At 46.2% G+C, this 14,444-nt stretch overlaps 1 protein-coding gene across 2 annotated transcripts in view; it reads left to right on the top strand.

The window, feature by feature from the left end:
- Positions 1-14,444, top strand: part of LOC147659125 (plexin-A1-like) — a 589,684-nt gene that overhangs the window by 472,772 nt on the left and 102,468 nt on the right. For both annotated transcript variants that reach the window (XM_086951953.1, XM_086951952.1), the window contains exons 14-20: positions 2,222-2,348; positions 3,420-3,556; positions 4,101-4,268; positions 4,978-5,071; positions 6,091-6,330; positions 11,007-11,150; positions 12,947-13,181. In XM_086951953.1, the coding sequence (XP_086808079.1) occupies positions 2,222-2,348; positions 3,420-3,556; positions 4,101-4,268; positions 4,978-5,071; positions 6,091-6,330; positions 11,007-11,150; positions 12,947-13,181 (1,145 nt within the window). The remainder of the gene's footprint in view (positions 1-2,221; positions 2,349-3,419; positions 3,557-4,100; positions 4,269-4,977; positions 5,072-6,090; positions 6,331-11,006; positions 11,151-12,946; positions 13,182-14,444) is intronic.

Raw genomic sequence — 14,444 nt, 5'->3', positions numbered from 1 at the left:
CATTTCCAATTTCCTTCTTCATTGCAAGGAGGTCTCCAAGGGGTCCCCCTTTCATCCTCAGTCCATGAGTGAAAAGCCATCTGCCTTGGAAGGCCCCCCAGTTTTCAGAGATAATCCATCCGAGTATTGGGAACGTTTCTGCTTAGCTTCAGTCTGCCTTTCCCTCCTGGACTCTACCTGCTGCGGATCCCCACCCGCCGTCTTCTTAATCCACCCAGTGACTGCCAGCGTACAGACGCGTGTTCATTCATGGTTGATTTTAATATCCAATTCGTGTGCAGTGCAAGAGGGGGACTATGGCCAGCACCCTTGCGAGGCTGTTGAAGGTATGAGTTGGAAAGGGCCGAGTAGGAATGTTTAGTAGAGGTTGGTATCTCTGCAGTTAGGCCTTCAACCTAGTAAGATTGCTCTGAAATGGAGATTTTAGTACAGCATGTAAATCAGAGTTGCAAATTGCATCCATGCAACTCTGCTTCCGATGTCCGGCCCATCCATAGTGGTGTGTCCATAAGCATGCCTAACATCCGGTATTCCCACGTGGTCTTCCATCCAAGTACTAACCAGAAGTATTCCGCAGCTTGGTTAAATGTAGGGGAGTGGAGACTCTCTCCGCTGAGGTTGACTTTAAGGATTCAGGCACCCCCTTGTCACAGCGATTAGCAGCCTGGCACCATTTTGGTGTTACTAACAATTATTTAGCGAATTGCCCTGGAACTGTGAAAGACTGAAGGAGTCTCTTGAGGGGGCGATGTTCCAAATCAAGCATGAGTGAGTGGCGATTCCAGACAGCGCTCTATTCCCGCCATGCCATATGCTCTTACGGATAGCAGCGTGATTTTACACACCGTACCACATTACACAATGTACACGATTGCTAAGGACGCCAGTAATGATTACACACAAACTATCACGTTTTTGAACAACAAAATGTTTCATTGCCACACAAGACATAAAGTGCTGTTATACATCATCATGTAGGATCAATGTAATAACACCTTATGATCATTTCTAAAACATACTAATCAAGGCCTCAGTTTGTTAAAAATGAATAAGTTCCAGTGCACCGAAACAATTACGCAGTTACTGCTGAAATTCCATCTCTCTCTTGGTCTTTACTCTAGTAATCACATGAAGACATACTCCGTCTGCAGCATATTCATGCAGTCTCTCATTCACGTTTAATGTCCTGCCCCACTGACGGGATGTAAGCAGGCCAAAGCTGGTCTGTGGTTACTTGAATTTCCATCTGAAAGGGACATGATGGCTCTCGTTGAGCACGACCACGGTTGATTTACAAATGCTGTACTGTCTAGAATGACCTACTGGGAAAAACAATGGATTGCAATGTGGCCTGAGCTCAATTCAAGCCTTTCTTCCATCATTTTATTGCTTGTCACACCTTTCAGACATTATAGTAGTAGAAAACATCACAACAGTAGCTTAACTGATGTACGTGTAGGCATTTCAGGTTTTGCATTCGCACCCCGGTTACTCATAAGTTACCTGTAACCTTTAGGTACAATGGTCTAAGCAACAATATCTAGCGAAACACCAAAATCTTAGGGAATTTGCCCCAATGATGAAGGTTTGATGCTCAAGTCCATTTTAGTGTAAATTATTTTTACAAATCTCCTGCCGGATTGTGTGCTGAACTCTTTGGAAGATTAATTTTCTGTATTAATGCACTATCTTTACTTGATGCTTAGGAGGGTTATTGGCGGCCATCCTGAGGGGCTGTCTGCGGCCATCCTGAGGGGCTGTCTGCGGCCATCCTGAGGGGCTGCCTGCGGCCATCCTGAGGGGCTGTCTGCGGCCATCTTGAGGGGCTGTCTGCGGCCATCCTGAGGGGCTGTCTGCGGCCATCTTGAGGGGCTGTCAGCAGCCATCTTGAGGGGCTGTCAGCGGCCATCTTGAGGGGCTGTCGGTGGCCATCTTGATGGGCTGTCGGTGGCCATCTTGATGGGCTGTCGGCGGCCATCTTGATGGGCTGTCGGCGGCCATCTTGAGGGGCTGTCGGCGGCCATCTTGAGGGGCTGTCGGCGGCCATCTTGAGGGGCTGTCGGCGGCCATCTTGAGGGGCTGTCGGCGGCCATCTTGAGGGGCTGTCGGCGGCCATCTTGAGGGGCTGTCGGCGGCATTCTTGAACATTGTTGTGTTTTCCACTCACCTTCGTGCTGAAACCTTTTTCTTCTTTCACTCCCCCCCACCCCTCTGTTTTTAGAATTGTTTGCGAGATCAGTGATGCTAGTGGCACCAGAAGCCAAGAGTTGTCTGTCTCAGTGGAAGTTTGCGTACGGGACTGCTCCCCTGATTACAAGGCCATCGCCCCCAAAGGCTTCACCTTTGTGGTAAGTTATGAAATAGATGTTTTTTAATCTACCAGTTTTTCTTTGTTTGCTTTTTGATATTTCCACTCAGAACCTTGGCTGTCATCCGTAAACCATGTTAGAATTGCAGCTGCCCGTTTCTATTTATCCGCCCTAAGTTCTACTACTGTGAGCATCTCAAAGGCAGGCGATGGAGAAACTAAAAGAAATCCAGCAAGAAAGGGGAGAGCATCATTTGGGCTTGGGGCCAATTCCCACACCACCTCCTCTGAATCGAAAAATGAAACAGAAGAAAGAAAAATAGACCTCATGTGTATTGAAATTTCGGCACATTTTTTCACATTTTCATATAGTCAATGAAGATGCTTTGAAAACTGCTATGGATTTCTTATTCCGAGATGGAGAGAGTTAGCTGTGCTCGTTTGTAAGCCAACTGCAAGCCTTGTGGCTATCGTCAAATTGAATGAGATTCAAGAAGCGAAGCAGAAATTAAAAACCAATATTAATTGCATGTTGAAAATTAAGAGGGATAACTATGTAAACAAATCTAGATCCTTTTTTTTCAAGTTAAAGTCCACGGTGAAGCACAAGACTGCAGACTGTCTCCAGCTTTAAGGCGCTACAAGTTTTTGACATCCCTTGCGGAGGATGTAGTTAGGAGGCTCTGCTGTTAATTGGAGAACCATGTTCCACAAGTTTTAATCTGACCATCCCCGCTCAAGCCACTTCTGACTTTGGAAAATCTGGATTTGTGCTTTCCAATCTACTGCGAGCTCTTAAAACCCATCTGAACTTCATCATTATGCACTTTTTTTATAAAAAGAAAAAAGTTTGCAGTCAATTACATTCCTCTAAAGTGCCTCTGTCCTAGGAGGTAGACACAGATGTATGGAACTGGACAGGGACAAGGCATGGGAAGCTATATGTAGTCTTGGGTGAGGTATGTGGGACCTCCATGTTTAGTTTTTTCTATTTAGACTGTTCACAGCAGTGCAGCCGGGCAGTCTTTATAACAGCCTGACCTCCTGCACTGCCAAATAGCCTCAAATAGCGTCTTCTATGGCTTTATCTCTTGCTTCCTTTTTTAATCAGATGCCCTCCTTCTCGAACATGTCGCCATCCCGTGGACCAGTCTCTGGAGGGACCTGGGTGACCATCCATGGCAACCACCTGAACGCGGGAAGTGATGTTGCCGTCACCATTGGTGGGCGGCCTTGCCTGTTTTCTAGGTGAGTGATTTGGATGTCGCCCTGATTTGATGTGTAGATGCCTTCCTCTGTCCCCTTTTCTTCTCCCTGCCCACCTTTATGCGCTCTGCCCTTCTTTATGCCCATTGCCCTCCTTGTTTACCCCTTGTCCTCATTTCCACTTTATCCACTTTTACCAACCTGTCCGCCTGTCCCCACTTCCCTGTTTTCCTCTTCTCACCTGCCATTCCCATTCCCCCTTCCATATCCCCTTCCCCCTTGCTTTTCACCGGCCTCCTTCCGCCCTTCTATCTCTGTTCCTCTTTGCCCTGCCATCCAGTGATCCAGGCTTAGATTTCTGCCACACTTGGTGAAATAACATTTTGCCACCCTGTTGCCAATCTCCATGAGACCACATTTGATGGGTTTTTAGAAGAAATCCTGCCTTGCTTGTCTGTCATCAGAGACCGCCACTGAGACCTGCCCACCCTTAGAACTGTCCCTGCCTCCCTTCGCCCTCACCTTCTTAGCCTCTGAAGCGCTACCAGCCTCAGTACCTACCTTATTCTATTCTCCCCTGTCCTAGGCGAAGTGCAACCGAGATCCGCTGTAAAACCCCGCCAGGCGTGATGGCCGGCCCTGCACCAATCATCATCAAAATAAACCGCGCAGAGCTTGCAAATGGCGCAGTGAAGTACAACTACACCGAAGATCCCACCATCCTCAAGATTGACCCCGAGTGGAGCATCAACAGGTGGGTCCCTTGGATAGGTTCTTCTCCTTCATCACATCGAGATACAAATCCAAACAAATGTCTACCCAATGGGGCCTGTGCAAACTGTGTTTTGGTTAGTTGGGGCAACTTTTCACCTAATCTCATTGAAGCTGGCCCGTAACCCACAACCTCACCAAGGCTTGATATGTGGCTCCCATAATGGTGGTCATTATTCTGCTCAACAAGAAGAAAACCCCTCTCTGTAGCTGTATGGCTGGTCTTAAAGTAATCTTGTTCGAGTAGGTTTCAAGTGCTTTCTTTCAATACTAAAGGTAGCTTTCGTAAAGTCTGCTATATGGACATATTGCTGCGCTTTCCAGACGCCGGAAGTGGAGTGAGAGGCATGACTAAGGGTAGCAAAGTTACTACACCAGGTAGGTTCTGTTAGACTCTGTTGAGCAGTAATGTACCACTCTGGCCTGAGTACCCATAGATTGTTTCTCACACCTGTCCAGTGTATTGTGGTTAGTTCTTGGGTTAAGGGATTCGAACACTACGTGTCCCCAGCTTGTATTGCTTATAATTTTGTATACTTTGATTGAAACACTTGCTCCGGTGCTCTGCTTGTGTGTATGTCTAGGTTTGCAGCCTGCTCTCTACTGCAGCAAGCTCACAGACCGTGTCTGTATGTGTGATTACAGTTCAGTCTCGAGTGTTCAATCCCTTTCTCTTTATTTTCTTACTTCAGCGGAGGGACACCACTAATTGTAACTGGAACTAACTTGGGTACAATCAGGGACCCCAGGATACGAGCCAAGTACGGAAGCACAGAGCGCGAGAACGTAAGTGACGCTGCTGGAAAGGGAGTTTGCATGTTACGTAAATGTCTGTCTGTCTTGAGCAGAATTAGTTATGTCGATTTTCCTGCAAAGGTAGGCCTGATGCAAGGGACAAACAGGTAAAGCTTTACTCCCTTCAGTAGTACTCCCTCTCTAGAGTAAGTGCAACATTGACCTCCCTCAGTCTACCCCTGGGTCTTCAGCTACCAGGCGGTGATACTCCCTGAATGCCTAGATAAGGAAAAGTGCCCTTAATGTCTGCCATAGCAAACAAAAAGTGCATCCTGTAATCCTGGATTACGCATTAGGTGTGGTCTTAAAGGGGTCAGGTTAACACTTCCTTGAACAAGGGGCCCAATTTACAGAACTAACTTAAGACAATATCCTAAACTGACTACCATTTTGGTATTCACCCAAAAGTTAGGACTCCTAATTTTAGGACTCCCAAATGTCTTCTGTGAATACCGAAAGTCTTAAAGTTAGGATTTTTCTCAGTTTAGGAGTAGTAAAGTTAGGAGTCCTAACTTTAGGACCCCACAAACTGAGGAGAAAAATCCTAACTTTAAGACTTTCGGTATTTACAGAAGGCATCTAGGAGTCCTAACTTCTGTGAATACCGAAATGAGTAAGTGCCTTCTGTGAATACCGAAATGAGTAAGCGGCTCTGTGAATACCAAAATGGTAGTAAGTTTAGGATTTTGTCTTAAGCTAGTTCTGTGAATCAGGCCCAATTCTCCATTCTGTTTCCGGCTGCTTTGCTCGCTGGGTTTCTGGTTAATTTCCTTCAAGTATGGAATGCCATTCCATTTTAGAGCTAGCATTTTTAAGAACATGTGGGAAAAACATGGTAAACTAATATTGAAAATTCCTCCTGCTTAGCATCAGTGGTCGTAAAGAGCTGGAACTGACCCCTATGAGTACCGTTGAATTGGGTAACAATAAACATCTGGTATTCAACGCAAAGATACAATTGGGTGAACATGTACTTTACAAATACACTTGTTATGTCTTCACCCCTACAGAACTGCACGGTTTACAATGATACCACCATGGTGTGCCTCGCTCCTTCCATCGACAATCCTTCCAGGATCCCTCCGGAGATGGGCGACCGTCCCGATGAGATTGGCTTCATCATGGATAATGTGCAAGCCCTGCTGATCATGAACAACACCGGGTTCGTCTACTACCCGGACCCCGTCTTTGAGCCGCTGAGCCTTACGGGGACACTGGAGCTGAAGCCCAGCTCCCCACTGATCCTCAAGGTAAGGTGAACCCTTGTACATCTGCACTGTGGAGCTCATTACTAAACGCTGTCTCATGTGGATTTTGCCCCCTCCGCCACTGACATTAATTCAGCCACGAATCCTGGTTCCTTTGCTAATTCTACCATCCACATAATTCACTCTCTGAGAGGCAAGAGCACTCTGTGTGATGTTTAGTGCGAATGTCACTCCTCTTTTGCCACCTCTGAACTGGGGTGACGAAGTGAGCTAAAGAACGATGATGGATTCAACCCAGATCTGTGACTGGGCGTGTGTGTCTGAAAGGTTTCAGCGCTTCGTCCATCATCTCCTTGCGTTTGCTTCATAGCATTAAAGATCCGTGTGTTTCATAAAACGTATGTAACATGATCGTTTCAAACGCACCGCAATAAAAGATCATTGATATGCCCATGGTGTTTACACCCGCAGTAACTTTCCTCCCACCTGCCCGTATGCAATGAATATTCATGGCATGCTAATGGCTCCTTCCATTACTAATGAAGATAACCGCTTCCTGTGGATGCACCTATTACGTTTTAGGGATGCTCGATGTATCTTGGTGGCTGTCGAGCATCGGCTGACGTGGTGATTCTGATACAGTGTACCTATACCCCGATGTAACGTCTATCTCTGTTTAAGACGTGGAGGTCGTACAGGAGCAGTATCCTGCCCCAGATTGGCTGTCTATATCCCCTACATTCAGACTTGTTGTAGTCCTCTTGTAACCCGGAAGGCACTAACTCGATGGAATAGTAATTTCTCGGATTGATTCCTTTGCTCTCTTTAGCTGGTCATATAGCTTTGCAGTCAGTTGAAAGCGCTAGTTAAGGCTTGTCTTTCGCTGACCTACGACGAGACATCTCATGACCTTACGTCATTAAACTTTTTTTTTTTAAGTTGAATGGCCATTATCTTCATGCCCGTTTCTCAAATTCAAAGTCCTGTAAAGGAAAACAGTGCTCGGTGGAAAGAAGATTTATTCTAAGTAATGCCTGAACCTTCACATTCCCTTATGTAGCTGGCAGTACAGTCTACACTCCGGGAATCTATGTCATTGCCCTCGCCACTTCCAGGCCCCATAGCTCTCCTCCATGACTAATCGGTCATTCCTGAATTGAAACGCAATTGCTCGTCACTGCCCTTACAGCTGCCCTTACAGCTGCCAAAACCTGTATTTTGCGGCATTGGCACGCTCCACAGTTGCCGTCACATGACGAATGGCTTGCGGAGATGTACAAGACCGAATCCTATGAAAAGATCATTTACAATTTAATGGACAAAGCAGATACTTTTCTTCACATATGGTCCCTCTTTTTGCAAGATGCCCCCCCTCTCAAAGTTCGCTTACACTTGCTTCTTCCTCATTACCATCAGTGTACTCACTACTCTTACCTCCCCCTCCCCTCTTTCTTACATAGTAGTTTTTGTCTTCCTTCCTTCCCCAATTTCCACTCTGGAAACCCATTCTTCATTTCGTAAGTCCTTGAAGACCTGGCTTTTCACCTGTCCTAATCTTTCACCTGTCCTAATCTTTCACCTGTCCTAACATTTTAGCTCTGAAATCTATTGACATCTCTTACTCTGATCTCTGTCCGCAGCGCCTTGATACCCCTGGGCTAAGTTCGCGCTTCATAAGACTTATATTCTTTCTTTCGTTCCCTTCTTTCTTTGTCCTTCCATTCCTCTTTACTTTCTTCCTTCAATAGCTTATTCTCTCACCCTTCTCTTCTATCTCTCTTCAATAATATATATAAGTATTGTTTGCCATTGGTGCATGTATCATAATCAACCTTTATATCTCTATATGGCTTTACGCTGGACTTGTATACCACCACTATGTTTGCTGTTGTTTCTGAATTCTTAATTTTATCAATAAAATAATTCATACACAAAAGGTAGCTGGCTCGGTTCCTGACTGGCTGTTCTGACGCTACGTACAGGAAGTCCCGCCCTCAAGTTAATGAAAAAATGACGTACAGTCATGGTGCTTTTTAAACTATCAACAAAAAGTCCACGTAAAGGATGGCTGGAGTTTTCCTATTCATGGATTATTTCTAGCCCAAACGGCAGGCTTGATTTTTCCACTTAGCGCATGAATATCTGAACCCCTAGAAAATCGCTTCGGTTTGTTGCCGACACAGGGACGCATCTCTGATGTACTCATTCAGTGACAGCTGTACCTGGCACCATCCAACCTTGGCATCGCAGGTGCCTGGGCTCGGTGACTCCTTTTGCCACCTGGGACACTCTGACGCAGCCAAATCACGGGGTCTCGACTGTCGCACACAGTCGGCGTCCAGCCTGCTGATGCTCAGATTTTTTGGCAGCTTAAAGGACGCTTGAGGCTTTTTCGCTGATCCAATGCCTTTTGCTTTCCCTTTGTGAAGTACAAGAAAAAAAGCCAGCATATGGCTGCCATGTTTTAAGCAAATGAAGCAGCTTCCCATGCCCCAGACTAGGTAACTTCACTCCAAGCCAATTGAGGGATTGTGTTGAATCCACGTGCATGGGTTTGATGAATATTGGCTGAATTTTTGATTGGGGTTTGCTGGGCGGCAGAAAGAAGTAATCGATCACAGAGTGCACCGATCTGAGTTTACACCCTAGTCTGTGCCCGCTACTTATTGAATGCTGCCTATATGTACGTTTTGGCCTTCACATTTTAATTAAAATCAACGGCAGCTGTGCCCGTCCATCAGATGCTTTGGCAGTGTCCTTGTAGCTGCTGGCTGCAGAGCGGAGAGGATGAGCCGTCACAAAATGGAGGACAGGATTCCTGCCGCAGGCACTAGGGCACGCTCTGGGAATTTTGCACATTTTACTTATCTGCTTTAGATTGATAATCTAGTCATAGATTTATTATGTTTTGAAATCACATTTTGTTTCCCCTGCCAGCAGAAGGCTCCATTTATTTGTGCATATAAATTGTATATATAACAAAAAGAAGAGATACCGAATTGGAAAGTAGGCCTCATTTGCCCATAGTGCCATTGAGCAGTTCTGGTGACCTAGACAACAAAGTCCAATCCCTAGCAGTCTGTGATGGTCAACAGAAATGGCTCTGGTTTGCCAGAATATATGCTACCCATGATGTGCTCTATATACTGCATGTTTGTTTTGCTGCAATCAGCATGACACATTCTTTTTTTCCAAATGAGAAAAGTATATTGAAAACCATTAGTGAAATACTAGTTTAGACTGTTCAATTCTCATGCCTACTTGCAGAGTTTAGAAGGTGGCTTTGTAGTGAAAAAAATGTCTTGCCTTGTTAAAAGCAAAAGACACACAATTGATGGTCGGAATGCAGAACAAATAAAAAAATTCACCCCCAGTCAAGAGATCAAGATATCTGGGTTAAATCCATCATTCTTTTGCTCACCACGCCATCTCAGTTTAGACCTGGCCATATGCAAATCAGTCATGACCCTGTGCCTCATGGGAACAGTCCAGCCCAAACTGCCAGGCCAGGTCCTCCCTGGACCAGAAACAAGCATACTGGGACCGGTTTCAGGGTTTCACCCCTCTTCAGCCAGGATAGCTTGACTCCAGGGGCACAGTGAGCCCAGGACCCTCGTCTGGGCATACCTTGCGCACTTAGGGTGAGAAAGCAAAACACACAATTGAACCTGGCCTGGCCTTTCGAGCTGGACTGTTCCCATGAGGCACAGGATCAAGACTGATTTGCATATGGCGGGGTACAAACTGGAGTGGCATGATGAGCAAAAAGACGATGGATTTAGGCCCAGATTTCTGTACTGGGGTGAATGTATGACATTGTTCCGCATTCTGTCCATCAATTGTTCTTCTTGCATTTGCCTTGTTAAAAGAGCGTTCTGCTTTTGCAAATGAGGTTTTTGAAACTGTTGTCTGCAAGGTACAGCTATCCACGGAACGGGTCTTGGATCTTTTCAATCAACCAGGGGTTTATGAAGCGCAGCAAATCACCCCTGGGGGTCTCAAGGTGCTGGAGTTGCTAACTGCTTCATGGTGATCTGTTCAATTGAATATCCAGGTCTTGAGCTTTTGAACTGCATTGGATCTGTTTCTCGACTGAAAGAAATCAGGCTGAGACCAGGCCTCCCATTAGATTAAATCCAGAATACATGGGAGTTTCACATCTGCAAACTACGGGAAAGTGTTCTCAGGTAAATAGTAGATTTGAAACCACAGGTTTCGATCCAATAAAAGAAGATATACATATAATGTATCTCCACCTGCCCCCACTGCACCTTACATAGCAATGACCACATTTTAGGCTTATGTTATGGGAAAAGAGTATGTATATACTATAGCAGCATGGTTGAAGCAGTGGGTGTCTTTGTTCTTTTCTGGTTACACCTGCCACAGTTTGTTACAACTAAAGCTGAAACACAGGTCAGTGTCTTTGATGCCAGTGATCTTTGTGATGTCATAGAGGTATTTGCGTTGTGCAGAGTCCTCCCTTTGTTTGGGGTCATTGTTTAACCCGTCAGAGGTATAACATGAGGACTGTGGTAATGCAGAACATAGCAAACTTTCTAGAAGCATCCATGTAATGTTGCAGTTCATTAGAAAATCTTTTTTGGCGGGGTTTGTCTCGCGATTTTATGGTAAAGAGACACAACCGAGCCTAGGGTAGGTGACTTTGGATCGTGGCAGCATGCACCATCACACTCTCGTCTTTCTGTTGTCTAAAGGGGCGGAACTTGATGCCGCTAGCACCTGGAAACTCTCGCCTCAACTACACGGTGCTGATTGGCGACACCCCCTGTGTCCTCACTGTTTCCGAGATCCAGCTGCTGTGCGAGTCGCCGAACCTCACCGGACAGCACAAAGTTACAGTAAGTGAGAATAATATATATTTTTTTAAACGTCAGTGGACAAGTATGGTCGTGGTCTGGAATAACAGTAGAACTCCGTATATGCAGGGACTCTCAAATTGATTTTGGCCATTAATGCATAAGCTTTAGCACTAAATAGTTCAAAATCCAAGTACGGTGGGAGAAGGAATGATTGAATAATCAGTGTTTACAAAGTCTCAGTCCATTGGGCCAGCACTTTCTTTGTTTTAAGCAGTTTTGAAGCTTGTCTCGGAGCTCTGTACTTATTCTGTTAGTGGACAAGAGGCATTTTTATTTTTTTGTGTATAGGTAGGTAGGTAGATAGAGAGAGATATCTGTAGGTACGATTACTAAGATGCGATAAAAGCACGTGTTAGTGACCGCTCTCTGTATGGCTGGATTAAAGCTAGTCTGGATGCTACCCGGGTAGTGCATTCGTTCACTGCTCTTGGTCGGTTTGGGTTTCTAGAACTTTGGACACGACGTTTTACGACTGATGTGGAAAGCTGATGCTGTATCAATACATTGTGCAAGTGCGCACTGAACAGCCGAATAAACGACATGACAAGCTGCTGTCAGCCCTCATAGAGGACAGGCTGGACATGAGTGGACAATGCTACGCTGCAGCTTTGAAGACATGTCCAGTAATAAGCTGTGGAAGGGGCCACTAGTGAATGATGTCACAATAGGTTTTATAGCCCAACCACATGTCCTCAAAGACTCATTCTCGAACCCTTCTTGTCGGTGATTCTGGAGGATGGAAGGTTGAGTGAGAGGACGAAGCTGCATGGACCCATGGGCACAACTAAGCTGCTGTGGTCTGTTTTAGGGACCATATAAAATATATATTTGTGAATCCGAAAGAGTTATTTACTGATTTAAGAGTTTTGTACAGCTGGCTAGACCCGAAGGTATCAAAGAGTTCTCTTCCAGGATGAGTTTGGGTGGATCTGAGAGCTGTTTGTCTATCGTGGGTCCTCTCAGGGTTTGGTTGGTGGTGGGTTTGTACTCTGAATGATGGGGCTGCCTATATGAGCTGGCTGAGGATAGGTTTGACCGTGTCACCAGAGCCGATTGGGTACACGGTGCCTGAAGCAAAATACATAGGCGAGGCTTCCTTCTGGAGCCACCTTTAAAGTTCCGGATGAGCAATTTGTTTGACCGGAAACCAATATGTGCTGGGAGGTCCCCTGTTTTGTTACTGAAGTCCAATAGGACAGTTCTGGAATTGTAACAAACTTTTCTGGTTCTGATCATTCATACTTCTCCACCTTTAGTTGGAACTTGGAAGATGAGACTATATTTTTGCTACTGACTCCTGTTTTGGTCTTTTTTTGTTTGGTTTATTTTTTGTTTTTTTAGTATGATATTTACTTCGTTTGAATAGCAAGTACCTGAAATCCCACAACCGCCCCAGTAATAAAATTAGGTTTAGGTAAGACGCCAGGGGAACTGGTACGTGGCGAAGATGTGGCCTGGTGGAATGAACTGCTGAGTTGAGTGGCATTGATAATTGTAAAATAAATTGAGTTGCTGACTTGTCTTCTCTTCTCTAGGCTATTCAGCTGCAGTTAGAAACTATGTTTTTTGTCATATTATTGTAAGTTCATAACCATTTTCAAGTGTTGTAAACAAGAACGTACAAATTTAGTGGATCCTGTTTAGGACGAGTGCATGGGCATAACTGTTGTGGGCGGCAGAGTGGTCTAGGTGAGATAATGGTTTCCCACCTGGAATATAAGTTTGTGGGAAAGGGATATCACACTCTTCGATGTGATTTGCGTCTACCCTCACAGATCAAAGTTGGCGGCTTCGAGTACTCCCCTGGGATGCTGCAGATCTATTCGGACAGTTTGCTCACTCTGCCCGCCATCATTGGGATCGGCGGGGGTGGCGGCCTGCTGCTGCTCATCATCATTATCGTGCTCATCGCCTACAAACGCAAGTCGAGGGACGCGGACCGGACCCTGAAGCGCCTACAGCTGCAGATGGACAACCTGGAGTCCCGCGTAGCCTTGGAGTGCAAGGAAGGTATGTTGGCACCACGAGACGCTTGCGCGCCCCTGGGGCGGGGCATGACTGAGCTCTGGGGTCCTTTGTGCATGAGCCCCTGGTCTTACCTCAAAGTGTCTTTTGTACTTGTACATACTTTTCTAATGGGTGAATGAGTAAAGCTCGCTCGTTCACATTTTTGGGGGGAGTGGTAGAGGATTTTAGCTTGCCACTGGGAATGGAACGCCTCACATGGTGGGTGCTTGCGCCTGCCGGAGGCCATCAGAAGAAATGCCCTGTGTTGAACAGCACAATCGCAGTTCTCTAGAACTCTAGCTCTTTCGCCTCGACGGCCTACCATTGCTCCTCTACAAATTCAGACCCAATAAAATGAGTTATACAACCCACCTTGACCCTCCTCTCTTACTTCAATATTGCACAGATAGTGTCTAGCGAAACAGCACATGGGTCCGCCTTGACCATCGAGCCAACCCACTCCCTGGCGTTTTCATAGTTTTCTTCAGTTTTGTCTATCCTGACCCCCTTCCAGACCTAGGCAGAGTGGAGATGCAGGGGCTTTAAGAAGGTGTGTGTGAAAAAACAACAAAGCCTCGTTGACAAGTGAATGGTCTATTAAAGACTTGTGAAGTACTCGGTGCAGCTGTGTGTGTGCGCGCCCAGGAAGCTGTCTCAGCCGTGATATGACACACAACGGGGGAGGGGGTGAGGGGGCTGAAGCCTGTTGAGCTCAATGGGCGTTGCGCACCTGCAACTGCTTTTTTTTTTTTTTAATTGAATTGCAACTGCACATACTCACGCTTTAGAGAACCTGTTTGCACTTGAAGTGCCAGTACTCTCCTATTAAATGCATTGCAGCCCTGCTGAGAAGTGCAGATACTCTCCCTTCCAAACTCAAGAAGTGCAGGTACTCAGTACCGGACAGTACCTGCCCATTTACAGCACTGACCGCGACACAATAAATGTGCTGTCCCCAGCTCCGCTGCAGCCTCGTGCCTCCTCTGGGAGCAGTGCACTAGTGAGAGCCGGACTGGCTGTTTGGAGACACTGGCCTGCCTTCACTGTGCAGGTGGAAACCGTTCCTGCATTTGAAAGGGGGCAGAGATCTCCGTGCAGGCGGCTGCAGTGGATGACTGCGCCTACCTTCAGACGGATGTCTGAGGGCAGAAGGGTCCTATGAGACCCCCCGCCATTTCTCCCCTTAAAAGAGGCACCCTCGGGTATAGTTGTGCCCACTTCTGTGTGAGGCACAGTCTGCGTCTCCGGACAGTCTCTTTGCCTCTG

This window comes from Lissotriton vulgaris, unplaced genomic scaffold, assembly GCF_964263255.1.
Source record: "Lissotriton vulgaris unplaced genomic scaffold, aLisVul1.2 SCAFFOLD_442, whole genome shotgun sequence".
Taxonomy (NCBI): domain Eukaryota; kingdom Metazoa; phylum Chordata; class Amphibia; order Caudata; family Salamandridae; genus Lissotriton; species Lissotriton vulgaris.
Note: the sequence above shows the minus strand (reverse complement) of the source record. Positions and strands in the feature narration are given on the sequence as shown.